At 46.6% G+C, this 13,044-nt stretch overlaps 1 protein-coding gene across 1 annotated transcript in view; it reads right to left on the bottom strand.

Annotated features, from left to right (window-relative positions):
• The window catches only part of FRMPD3 (FERM and PDZ domain containing 3), a 69,495-nt gene extending 64,527 nt beyond the window's left edge, over positions 1-4,968 (bottom strand). Inside the window, exons 1-3 of the mRNA XM_019536287.1 lie at positions 3,996-4,968; positions 2,692-2,794; positions 1,039-1,084 (exon numbers count right to left, since the gene is read on the bottom strand). Of these exons, the coding sequence (XP_019391832.1) occupies positions 1,039-1,084; positions 2,692-2,794; positions 3,996-4,143 (297 nt within the window). The 5' untranslated portion in view covers positions 4,144-4,968. The remainder of the gene's footprint in view (positions 1-1,038; positions 1,085-2,691; positions 2,795-3,995) is intronic.
• Between the last annotated feature and the right edge of the window lie 8,076 nt (positions 4,969-13,044).

The following is a 13,044-nucleotide window of genomic DNA, read 5'->3' as shown; positions in this document are numbered from 1 at the left end:
ACTCCTATTGGTGAAAGATGGTCTGCAGTGGCCATGAGCTCCTCAGTAGTGTTCCTGTATGCTAATTATCCCTCCATCCTGTGCACTGGGCAAGGGACGTTATAAGCCTGATTGCACAACAGGTTCTTTCTTTCTAACTGAAATGATTTTTGGCTTTATACACAACACTGGAATATTGAAATGCCTTCTGTGCCCTTGCAAGCTGCTCCAAGCAGATAGGCAGATGCAAGCCATATAAAGAGCGAGCTCTGAAGAGAAAAGGATCTCTTACACACATGTACTCTTGTTCTTTCTCTTCCTTCTTCTCTTTTTCCCCCAGTCCCACCATGTCCCTTTGCTAACAGGCCAAGAAACTATCTCCCCCTAACAGGAAATAAGACAAGAATTCAAAGACTTGAACGCTCTCCTTGGGGCATCTGCTGTGCTTTCTGAAGGCACTAGTAGAGCTGGAGGCAAGATGTTTTAATCTTCAACCTCTGATGAAATAGAAATCTCTATTTGTTTCCAAGCCACATGTACACGCTGGCCATGTTGTATCTCCCCTGTGCATGGTGTGGAATGCACTAGGGTGTCAGTGGTTCCTTACTAGAGGAGCAAGAAGATTGTGTCACCAATCTCATTTCATCTGGGGCTTCTGGTCTCCAAGGGGGAACCTCTTGAGCTTTTATTTGCTACACTAATAAGGTCCTTTGAACCATGTTTTCCTCTAGGAGGAATCTCAGTGTGAACCAGCTGTGACATATATGCATTCTCTAGATTAGTGTTTCCCAAACTTTTCCTCAGCATGACCCCGTTTATGGCCCGTTTCCTCAGCATGGCCCTTCACTCCGACCCATAGCCCCCCACCCCTGTGAACCCATCTCCTGATGTTGCAACCCCATTTAGGATCATGACCCACAGTTTGGGAACTGTTGCTTTAGATCATATCCTAGCTCCCCAGGCACTGCACAGGCCTGGACTTCGCAACCCCCTGCCCCTGCACCATACTGGGCTTCCAGTGGAAGAGCTGGAGGCAGTTGCATTGTTCCTGGTTCTCACCTGATGGGTCTGCAGCACAGTGAGGATAATGAAGTCCTTGGCACTCCTACACAAGAAGGGACAGGAGGAAAAAGATGAAGACAGATGAGTTAACTCTGAGCCCCAGCCCCCAAAACACACACATGTAGGAAAGGGAATGAAAATAACACATGAAAGAGAGTTCAGATGGCAAAATCTTTCCCCACCTAGCCAGATGGTAGCTCAGATTTTCTCAGTCTCCTACAGGAACTTTCCATGCCAGGTAATAGAGATGCTGGCTGTGTCTCACATGACAGCTGCAAACTTTTCTCTTGCATCCTAGGGTGTCTGCATTTCTGTCCCTCCCAACTCTGCTGCAGAAATACCCTTGAATGTGCCACACTAATTATGGAATCATGGTTACTCTAGGGCCAGCATTAACTGCTCTGTGTCAGTAGAATTTGCTCACAACCTGTGCAAAGAACAATCTTAGCAGGTGGTTTCAGAGACAAAGCTTCATGGGCCAAATCCTTAGCTGATGTAAAATGGTATCACTCTGGCTTCACTGATAAGGACAGCCAAGGATCAGGGCCTGGGTTTCATGCAGGACAGGCCATGTTTCTCTTTTTTTGGAGAAGGGGTAGGTTGAGCTGCCATGGAAAGAAAGAGGGGTCTTTGTTACCTTCATTTGATGGCCCATATACTTAACCTGCAGAGATTTTAAGGGGTGAACATTGTGGATTGCAAGTAAATGTGAACAGATGTGGCCCCTGCACACACCTCTCATAAGGGGCACAAACCTACCAGGGTTTAAAGCTGAATTCAAGTGGATGTAGTGGCAGGAAACTTCTTCAGGCTAGGGGTCAAGAGACAGTCATACTGGCTGTGGGGGAGCTAAAGCAGGACAACATGCCATGCCCAGAGATTCACTGCTAGAAGGCCTCTTGCCTTACATGTTTTACACATGTATGAATGGCGAGCTCATCCTCCCCATTAGCACAAACTTCAGCAGCACTGGCTTTGTGATGCATTGTCCTGGACTTAGGCAAGGGCAGAATTTGGCCAGAGTTTTGTGGGGGGCCCAAGTCTCAAGGTTTCCAGCTAACTCTGAAGTTGACTCAGGTATGATCCTTTATTCCTGTGCACATTCCCTGGGTGGGTAGGGGCTTACAGCTTCACCCAGCCCCAAGGAAGAAATCAAAAGAGGGAACCTACAGCAGCAGAAGAAACCCCTAAATCAGAGAGTGAATCCTGAAAAACAGCCCCATCTCTTAAAACCTTGGTCTCTTCCCAGACAACATCCACAGAATCAGCATCAGGAACAAGGGCTGTACCTAGATGGGTAAGCACGTAATTTGGATGAAGGCTACTCTCAGTATCAGTCTATGAGTCTTCAGCAAGTCAAGCTGCCTCACAGCAGTGCTGCCTGTGCTAACTGGATTCCAGGAGGGTGAACTGCTTCAAAGCAGTGCCCTGATGACTCCTACTGCGTGAATGTGGTCACAATAGAGCCCAAGAGTGACCACTGCCTCAGTGTTAGCTCCTGTGCCTCAGTGCCCAGGCACTTCCAGTTACCAGGCTGCTCCCTGGGTTTATCATAATCTAAAACTCTCTGAGGACTACCTTCCTGCCTTGTTCTCTCCTCCCACATTGGCTCCCTCACCCCCAGGATGAGGTATTAGAGAAGGCTGTTACCTGACAAGCTCAATGAATCTCCCTCTGGGGGCTTCACTCACATCCTCATTGTTTATGGCCAGAATCTGGTCTCCTGCCAAGAGCTTATCCTCAGAGGGGCCTCCTGCCAGGAAGAGAGTGGGTGTTAGCCCCTGCCTCAGATTCTCCTTCTGCCAAATGTGTTCTGCTTCATGTGGGCGAGACAGAGCAGGAGAATAGGGCTGTTCTGGCCATGCTCTGTGAAGCAGGCCTCAGGCCCTGTCATTCTCAGAGTCCAATGCTCATGTCCCTATTCCCCATGGCAGGGAGGTCATATGGGGGTGAATAGCTATGGCTGGCCACAAGCAGGCTCAGAGAATTCACACAGACCTTTAAAAAGAAACCAGTGCTGTGTGGCAGAGCCAGCTCATGCTCACCAAAGAATCTGCCTGGTAAGGATAGCTGTTGGGCTGAAAGGAGCCTAATTAGAGGTGGGCTGAAACCCACTGGGAGCAACCAGCTCAGTATATGTTGATGCCCTATGTGAAGAAAGTCTTTGCAGTCACCCGTTCCTCAGGCTGCCTTTCTCCTATCTTCTACCAGGCTGTCCACTCAGTTTGGCAACCCCAATCTATGTTCCTCTTTCTTGGAACAGCCCAAGTGGCAAATCTCCCTGGCAGACCCAGAGCCCCTTTAGAAGTAGCAGGCTCCATGCCAACCATGTCCCTGGCTTCTCTGCTGTCAGTCCAGCCATGCTGTTCCTTCCTCCTGTGTTTACATTCAGCATTTTTCTTTTTCTCCATCACTGCCTGCACTTCTTCATTTCTTCCACTCAGCTCAAGGCCTCCTGGCACAGGCTGGGAATGGCTCCTTTGGAGCCACCTCTGAGGTAGACATCATGGCTGCTAAAGGGCATCATGAGGGACTCTTGGGCCCCCTGCCACTGTGGGCATGGGACAGGCTGGGTCAGGGAGACAGTTGCTGAACTTCCATGATGTTACAGACACCCTCCCTTCCATCCCCCTCTAGAGTCTATATATGAGAATCCCATCCACATAACCACCCACTTCCCCAACCTTTAGTCCATTGTCAGCTACAGAGACTTCACACCCATCCCACCCAGTTCTGCATTGTCTGTTTGAAATTCCCATATCCCTTTTCCAGCTATACCCTCTTGGTAAACACCCAGTCCCCATGTAGTATGGCATCCAAATACTAACTAAACTGCTCCTGCTCCTTAGTTCATACCTAGCTCCCCACCCTCTGAGCTGCCGAGTCCAGATAGTCACGTCCTAATTGAAAGTTGTGACAGGCGTAGGGATCTGTACTTATGCCTTGCTTCCTACCTGTTGTCACAGATCGCACCACCACTGGCTTCTCACTGCCGGCCACGAAACCAAAGCCGTAGTTGGGGTCACGTTGAATCTTCACCTGTCGGAGAGTGTCTGAAGGCAGCTGACCACATTCCATATCATCACCGCTTTCCTCCTGCATCACATGACTGGTAGCCACACACACAAGGGAGAGGAAGAAGGAGTGTTATAGATCTGTATGCATAACCAAACTGAGCCATGAGCCATGTTAAAAGGACGCAGGGCAGTTATGTAATATAATGACCTCTCCACACCATGCTCATGCACCATCAGCATTTTCACACTAAGGAGCCTTGCTGAGCAGGGTGCCACCAGCAGACATACATGGTCAGGCCTTCTCTCCCAAAGTAGCTTGCTTCAGTTTTGAGATACTCTCTAAGGGAATGGGAGGGAGGGAACTGAATGGGAGATGTACTTGGTGATAGGTAGGTGAAGCACTTTCTAGGTCTCTTCCCCTATTACTCTCCAACAAACCTCATGTACTCCCCCTCCCTAAACTGCAGATGCTGCAAGCTTTCCCTGGGAGCCAGATGCCTAGCTCTGTTCTCTCTGCCTCCTCTGTCATGGCCAGAAATTCAGATTCTGCAGCTGGAATGTAACTGACAATGTTGCTGATGGTGCTTGAGGCAGCCAGTCTCCTTGTTCTGAGCAGCACTGGTGCTGCAGGGCTAGTGGAACCAAACATGTTTTGGTCAATACAGTCTGACCAGAGGCACAACAAGGAGCAAGTAAATGGTGGAACGTGTAATGCTCACATCACCACCCTCTGGCTTCAGCCCCACATGGGCAAGACTTCCATGCACTTTAGGGAGCTGATCTCTGCATTACACCATCATACTCTCTGTTCTCATCTCATGACCTTGCTTCACTGCCTATGCCTTACCCCTTCATCTGCCAGACTTGTCCATCCTATTCCTTTTAGCAGATTCTTTTCACTCCAGATGGACCTCACTGGCCTACTCAACATATTCTCCATGTGAATCTGATTGGAAGAATTTCCTCCTCTCAGTACATCTAATTTGTCAGTAGCTGCTTTTTCTCCCTAATTTTCCTAAGCAACAATATATTGATTAATGCTGTGATACAAGTGAAATCTACAACAATAACAATATCCTTTCCATGTTTAAATAGTGTGACTGACTCGGCCAGTTACAGAATGAAGGTTGTTCATTAGACTAGAGAGTCACCTTGGACATACAGAAAGAATTCATCTCTGGGGTAACTCTACCAAAACCAATGGCATTCCATCAGGGAAGAATTTAACTCAGCAGGCATACAAAGAGGGAGAGGGGGAAGCAAGCGACATTATAACACAGAAATTGCCAGCAGGGTGGTGGTACCTGCTCTATTGCCTTCATTTTCCAGAAGGTTAATCTGAGATCCAGAGTGGTTAGATGGCTTGTTTATGTCAGTGGAGGAAAAGGGAGGAGGTGGACCATTAATAGGGCAACAATCTGAGTGTTGTCTTGGTTGCTGCTTTGTCTTGCTATGTCTTGCTAAGGTGGTGGCACTGCCCAGTTGTATCAGGGACAGATGGAGCTGTACATAGTTACAACCGTAACAACAAAATGATGGATAAATTGAAAGCAAATGTTGCATCTGTGCTGCGGACTGCATGTTCCTGTCTAGACAACTTAGTCTGCTTTTTAAGATTCTTCCTGGCCTTTTGGCAAAGAGTCAATTGCTCTGTCTCTTATCAGTTTAGGATTTCATACATTCTCTATCTAATCCAATCTGTCTGCATTTCTAGCCCTTCAAGCACTGATATTTCAGATATAAAATTAAGGGCAACAGCTCTGTGTGGCTGAGAGAGAGAGCCTTACCTCTGTTTTAAACTGGCTTCTCAGCTGCAATTCAGCTCAATGCTTCTCTTCCAGGGGCTATGCTGATGAGCTGGAGAACCAGCTCTCTTCCAGGAGCTGGTTAAACAAAGATTTGCTGAAAAAGACAGGACTTTCAGCTTGATAGGACTGGCTTTTTCTGATCTCCAGAGGCACAGACCTGACCTGTGAGCCCTTTGATGAGGTGTTTCTCTCCTCCCTCCCCACTGCTGGATGATGCTGGTAGGACTTTTTGATTGCTAACAGCTATAACCCTAGATTCTGGCAGAAATGACTATATAGCATATGCAAGTAGATATGAATTAAGTGATCTGTGTTATGACTGCAGATACTGTGCAACTGCTGTTAACACTACACCAACAATGCTCTCGTCTCCTGTCCACTTTATTGATTCTCAACCTTTTCCACATCAGACTCCACTGCTTCCTGAGTTCCAATTTCCTTCCCTACTCCTTCTTTTCATCTAGCTAGGGCAATCCTCCTATTTGCAATACAGGAAGGACAGGGTAGTACCTATTGCACTGATACCTGTTTGCACATCCCTGTTGCTCCCGTGGTTTTATCATGACCATTATCAGCCACATGTCTAGTGCATTGTGGAAGGATATCAATGCACATGATAAAAATAAGAACATCTGAAGAAACTGCTGAACAGAGAAATGGTTGCAGCCTTTCCTGTGGGTGGAGACTTCGCTTGATTGTGAGAGAGCGGTCCCAGCTCACAGGTGGGCTTTCCCTGAAATTGTTGTACATTTGAACATTCTTAGGCAGACAATCTGGAATGGAGACTAAAATTGGGTGGGTGTGGATTATGCCTTTGCTATACCTAGGGACATTTGGATGCTACAGAGAAAGAAGAGAAGGAAAAATGAAAAAGAAGGTCACCTTTCAAAATCCCTTCATAGCACAGTGCTGAGTTACATTCATCATGGTTGGAACCGCACGGAATGCACTGAGTTTGAACAGGGTCCCCAGATAAGATATTTTCTCCATCTAACACCTGTTTGAAGAAGTACACTCTGGCAAAAGTCTAAGAAGAAAGATACTCACTGACTGCATGCAGCTGATGGAATAGATTAGTGCTACTCAGGAAGCTGGGTGCACCCTTCTTTTCTGCTCCTACACTATTCTGTTTGCAGAAGGCAAGGTTTAGTGGGGCAGGGTCACTTTTCAAAGCATGGGGGCATTATATGGTAGGCCAGTGTCTAGCTTTAGCGGTGCCAGGGCTTCATGACTGGAGGAGCAGGGAGTTGCAGGGGTAGCTGGAAGCACACTGGCAGAGCTGTGGGAGAATCTGGAACTAAGATGGTAGTGGGACTAAAGATCAGTGCTGAGGGGCATTGGCAGAGCTGTGCAGCAGAAGGAACTGTACAGGAAAGCTGTGTGAGAAAAGCATGCACCATGCCTAGCTTGCTCTTGCGTATGGCTTTACCATAGCATGGCTGCTGTCATGAGCATTTAAAACAGAATCAAGGACTTCAACACAAATCAAGCAAATGTCTGAGCGTGAAAAGCTGACTGAAAGCCTCTAAGCATCTCCAGCCTAGAAAGCCTTACCAGAAACCCTGCTGCCTGGGGAAGGCTGGGGGAAGGATGCCTGCAGCTATCAGCACAGCCAACAAGTTCCTACACTTCTCTAGCAAGCCCCTTCTCACTTTGCTCCACCCCTGCTCTCCTGTCTTTCTCCAGGTGAATCAAAACCTACACTTCTTTCATCAGAGAAATCCAGAAATTGCACTCAGATGTCACAGTGACAGGTGGCTATTTAAAATACCCAAGATACCACAGAGCTTCAGACACATGACAGAATTTACCCTGTGAGGTCAAGAAGCATTAATCCCATTAAATCTGTCAGGATTGGTCAGAGACAGAAATCTGACAGGAAGTTCCCAATCTCCCTTCCTTCTGCCATTATTAGATACAACTTTATTGACACCCCCTTTTATTTTTCTGCAGGAAACAGTGCCAATATGACAGTATTTTAGGTTTTGTCTTTAGGATGAGATCACTTAGGTAGCTTAGTGGAAACAAACCCAACCGGCTTTGACCTCAGCACACTTTTATCCTTTCCTTGGCTACCTTTAGTGAAGCCTTTCAGGCCTGTATCTTGAGTGCACAAAGGAGCAGAGCTCTACCAGTTGCTTTATACAGGAACAGAGAAGCAGATCACTGGGCCATCAAGCCCTCTTAGTGGATAAACTGTGGGACAGCTACATCTGTACTTCTCTGCATACCAACACTCACCAAATTTCAGCTGATATTTAAAGTAATAAAAAAACCTTTCTTTAGGGTTGAAGAGAGAACCTCTGGTATGCTGTTTGAGCCTGCAAGCAGGTTGACTTGCTCCATTCAGTAAGACAGGATGTTTACACTGCAGTTAGTAGGCTTCAGTGTCACTATAAGCTTTGCTAACTATTTCACTGTTTATTAATTAGCAGAAATGTCTAGCTCCTCCAATTCTGCAGGGATTGCTTATATATACAAGCCAGTCCCCAGTACCTTAAAAGGCCTGTCTGTACTATCTAACCCCCAAGTACAGCCAATACCTGATATGTCAGAGGACGGTTCTCTTCTGTTCTGGTTCTTACTGTGCACCAATCCCTCTGGTATCTGAGTGTCTTAGAGCATGTTACTACAACATACCCAGCTAATGGTGCCATGATGAGGGAAGGAAATGACTGTTGCAAGTTACTGGCTAACAATAAAACATTAAGTTAGCTATCCTCCTTACTGGTTGGGAGTCAAGCTGGGTTTCCTTACATTGTGCTGTATAGCTCAGGACAGGTCTGTGTCTGGAGGGAGCCCACATTTCACAGGTACAACAGACAGCCAAACACAAGCATCAGCGTGTAAAGTGAAGTGCAGACATTCCCCAGTATCTCTACTCTCCACTTTACAGTTTGAGAAACCTGGAAGCCTGGTTTTCCACTGGCCTTCTCCTTGTGCCATCATTTACACAAGGTACTGACTGGCAAAGCAGCAACTAAGCATGATAGGTCCAAAGGAGGAGTTCTTCAGCAAAACCTGGAAAAAGCTTCTGCATCTTCTGAGAAAATAAGACATTCCAGGAGACGGCTTTCATGCCGAATGGAAAAAAATGGAGCTATCTTACACACAGCACTGACTTGCCAGTGGAAGGTATGAGGAATATAGTCAACAGATATTCTGAAAGGCTGCCTGACGTTGGGTCTCTGGCAGGCATTTCCCTTTCAGACATGTAAAACAAGAAAACCTCAGAATGCCAGCACAAATGATACAAATCCACGGCAGGATAATGCTTCACTGATAGAACAATACCCAGCTCCAGCAGAGCCCTTCTCAGCAGTAGAGCTCCAAGTGAGATGCAGAGGAGATCAGCAACATTATCTACATCACACATGGAGAAACTAAAACATAAAGAGATGCAGTGACTGGCCTAAGTCACCCAGCTGAACACTGGCAGAGCTAAGAGCTGAATTTACATGCCCCAAGCCCCTGTCTGCAGTACTCTATGATGGTTAGACTGTCTCTCCCACCTATACTTCCATACAGAAACCAGAAATGTGATGTGAGAGCCCTTCTATGATATCCCAACCCAGGTCCTTCAAGACCTGTTCCCTTATGTTGTCACAGCCCGTGGCACAAACAATTTCATACTTTATACTGACATCTTGATACCAGGTTTTCTATGCCACAATGGGGTCACATGGCCTTACTAACTGTGGATGTTTTGTGTACCCCAGGGAGAGGAGGGGAAGCCATGCCCCACTCACCGTGCCTCCTGCTTGTTATCATGGCCTACACATTCCCCAGTGCTTAGCATTCCCAGGGTGAGGCAGCCCTTTTACAAATCCAGGTATTGTACAACAAGCAGGACTTTCTCTTGTAATTTTCATCTGCCAAACATGATTCTGACCTCAGAGCCCAGCAAACAGATAAGTCCTTCCCAAAAGGGCCGACAACTTCTCCAGGAAAGTCACTTTATGTTTCCTCTCATAGACAGAAACTCTCCTCTGTACTTAATAATAATAATCATCTTAATAATAATAATTTTCCTTGGGCAAATCTACACGTGAATTTATGTTGCATTAAATTTACTGAGCAGTAAGCGGAAATAGGCCAGCATCTACATGTGTGTTACTGCACAGTAACTAATTGTGTGTAAATTTCATATCTGCATCATGCAGGTATCAAATACACGTCTAAGTTGGTGTAAGTCGCCACAGTTACTCACAGTACAGGCATGCACATATAGATGTGCACCCATAATGCAAAGTAATTTTCGGTTACTGCGCACTAAATGCGCACATGTAGATGTGCCCCTTGTGGAGAATATTGCATTATGCAATGGCCACATGGAGGCTGTACCTTCTGAACCCAGGCCAGCGTTTAGTGAAACTAGGTCACGTTCACCTTTTCCACATGTAAAGGGAATCCTGGTGGGCTAAGATTTAACATGCTGCCCAGTCCATTAGCAAATTTAAGTGGGCCCCTGGCTCCATCCAGAGGGAAAAGCTGCACATCATAGACTATGTAGGCTGCAGATCTATCTCCTCAGCCCAGCAAAGCTCACGAACCCCAGTCTGATTCCACTCTATGCCTCTTTCAGGCTATTTCATCAGGGCCTTCCATCAAACTCAGATACCCACACAGTAACACAAAACAAGGCTATTCCATACACCAATACATACCTTCCCTCCTTCACCTCCAAGACCTACCAAAGAACCAACCTTCCCTCACTGCTCTCCCAGCCTTTCACATACACTGCCAGAGCCCTTCTCTCCCTCCTTCCCCCTCCCCCCGGAGTCTGATAACTGAACAGAGCTGACTAGCCCCAGGGCTCAGGGCTTAAAAATGCAGACCACCCTGTAGTAGGCATGATCCTACAAGGCAGTAGGAGTGAACTATGTAAAGATGTGCTACAGGACACAAGGACACAGGACACAGGTAAACATGACATGATATGGTGAGCTCAGGTCAAATCTGGATTTTTCCGCAGAGGCTGGCTCAGCGGTCTGAGCAGGAACAGTGCTATGGACTATGCTATGGTGCTATGCTATTTATATATAAGTACTAAGTATTTATATATCCCCCCTTTGTATGATACACTTATCAAAGCCCCTTGGAGCACAAACCAGACAGTGTTAGATGTCAGCCAGACCAATGTTAACTGATGCAATCACACTAAAGTCCATCGCCAAACAAAGCCACAAACAACTCTCCACCAACCCAAGAAGAACAATGTGTGGGTAAACAGAGAGGCCTTGCAATGTGCCCTGAGGATGAACAGCCTAATAGTGCATGGCAGGGATGAATTCCAGAGTCAAGGCCCCTTTGTCAAGAACACTCTTAAAAGAAATATTGGGAGTGCCAGCCCAAGCATCTCCACTGATGTCAGCTGTCACCATCTTCATCGGTGATCCCTCACAGTTGAGGATGATCACTCCCACAGGTCAAGAAAAGGGTTGTGGATGAGTCCGCTGATGTCTATGAAGACTGATCCTAAAGCCGCAGACTCTGACACCACAAGTGGTGGTTAAAGGGAGGGTCAAACTGTGGATTTCTTGGTCTTGTCTCCTTTCCTTCCATTTCTGTTGTTTTTCTGCCTCCAGGGTGATACAGTTTTCCTCAAAGAAAGATATACCTTCTCTCACAAGGTGTTGCCAGGTAGCTTTGTCCCAGGCTAGTTTTTCCCAATTTGTGGTGTCATTCTCACACTTAATGTTTGCCTTGAGGATGTCCTAGAAACGTTTCCTCTGACCCCTGCATGTCCTTTGTATTTCCTGAGTTGGCAGTATAGCAGTTGCTTAGGTAAATGCACATCAGGCATGTGCCCATGATGCTCTATCCACTACAGCTGATGTTGAATAATCAATGTTTCCATGCTAGGGGTGTTAGCATCAGTAAGGATACTAGCATTTGTGTAATGATCCTTCCAGTTTATGCCAAGGATTTTCTGGAGGTAGCATTGATGAAGGTATTCCAAGCTTTTCAGGTGGTCCCTGTAGGTCACCCAAACTTTGTAGCTACAGAGGAGAGTTGGGATTACCACAGCCTTATATAATAGGAGCTTTGTCTGAGTCTTGATGTCGTGATCATTGAACCACAATGTCAGATATAGGGCCAGGGTAAAGAGAGGCCAGGGCCAAGTTCTTCCTTCTGTTGCAGCCCCGCTGAATCAGCTTTAGGAAATGTTCCAGGCTGTGGAGATCTGGGTTGAGGACTCCTCTTGCCTCCCTGTAGTGTGGCACAGATGGGGGCATGGCCAAAGGAGGGTGTGTCCCTGGATGTCTCCCTTGGTGGCCTTTGTGGCTGAATGTAACTTAGAAGAGGCTTGAAGCCTCTTTAATTTACTCTAAGGGACCAGGAAAGATGCCCAGCAGATATGACAAGACAGGAGGCACAATGATCCTTCTAGCTGCTCTGCCACTGCACAGGCAGATGGGACAATGTAGCCCATGATCTATAAATACCCAGGAATCAAAGCACATTGATTCCTGCAGGATGAATGGCTGCTGCTCACTGATAGGAGCAGTCCAACCCAAACCTTTCCATGTCTTCCTGCTGTTACTGTCCTGAAGGTCACAGCTGTGCCAGCCCTAATCAACTCTGACCCTTCAGAGGAAGGAGAAACTCCAAGTGCGACCAGTCAGTTAAACAAGGCAGCATACAAGATATAAAAATCCTTCCGCCCTCTTGCTGGCAATCAGCTTGCTCCCAGAAGTGTGATGGTTGTCTGTTTTGTCATCCTAGCTTAGCACACAGATCCTTGAAACTCATAAATAGCTATGGTATTGTCCAGCTCCTCTTCTGCCTAGCCACACTATTTACCCTGATGACCCCAGCGGTTATGGGGTCACTGGCCATGTGACCACACATAAAGAAAGATTCTCTTACGATACAGAGAAGTCAGACAGGCTGGGAACATTTCCTATCTAGCTGAAGATTCTTCTCTAACTGAGCTGTCCTTACTTTGTGCAAATAGAGGAAGCTACCCCTGATGCTGTAAGCAGCTGGGGAAGGTGGACCCTGAATAGCTGCTTATGACAACTATCTTCTGGAAGTATCTGCTTTCCCCAGCTGGCTTATCTTCCTGGACATAATTCATTTGTGTCCAGGCACTAGATCTTCTGAAATTAAGATAGTTTTGCAAAGGGAAAGTGAGCTCCAGAGAGTTTTATCAACCTAAATTTTAAAAATAT

The sequence above is a fragment of the Crocodylus porosus genome, unplaced genomic scaffold, assembly GCF_001723895.1.
Source record: "Crocodylus porosus isolate Cpor-Errol unplaced genomic scaffold, CroPor_comp1, whole genome shotgun sequence".
Taxonomy (NCBI): Eukaryota; Metazoa; Chordata; order Crocodylia; family Crocodylidae; genus Crocodylus; species Crocodylus porosus.
This window is presented reverse-complemented; position numbering and strand designations above follow the sequence as displayed.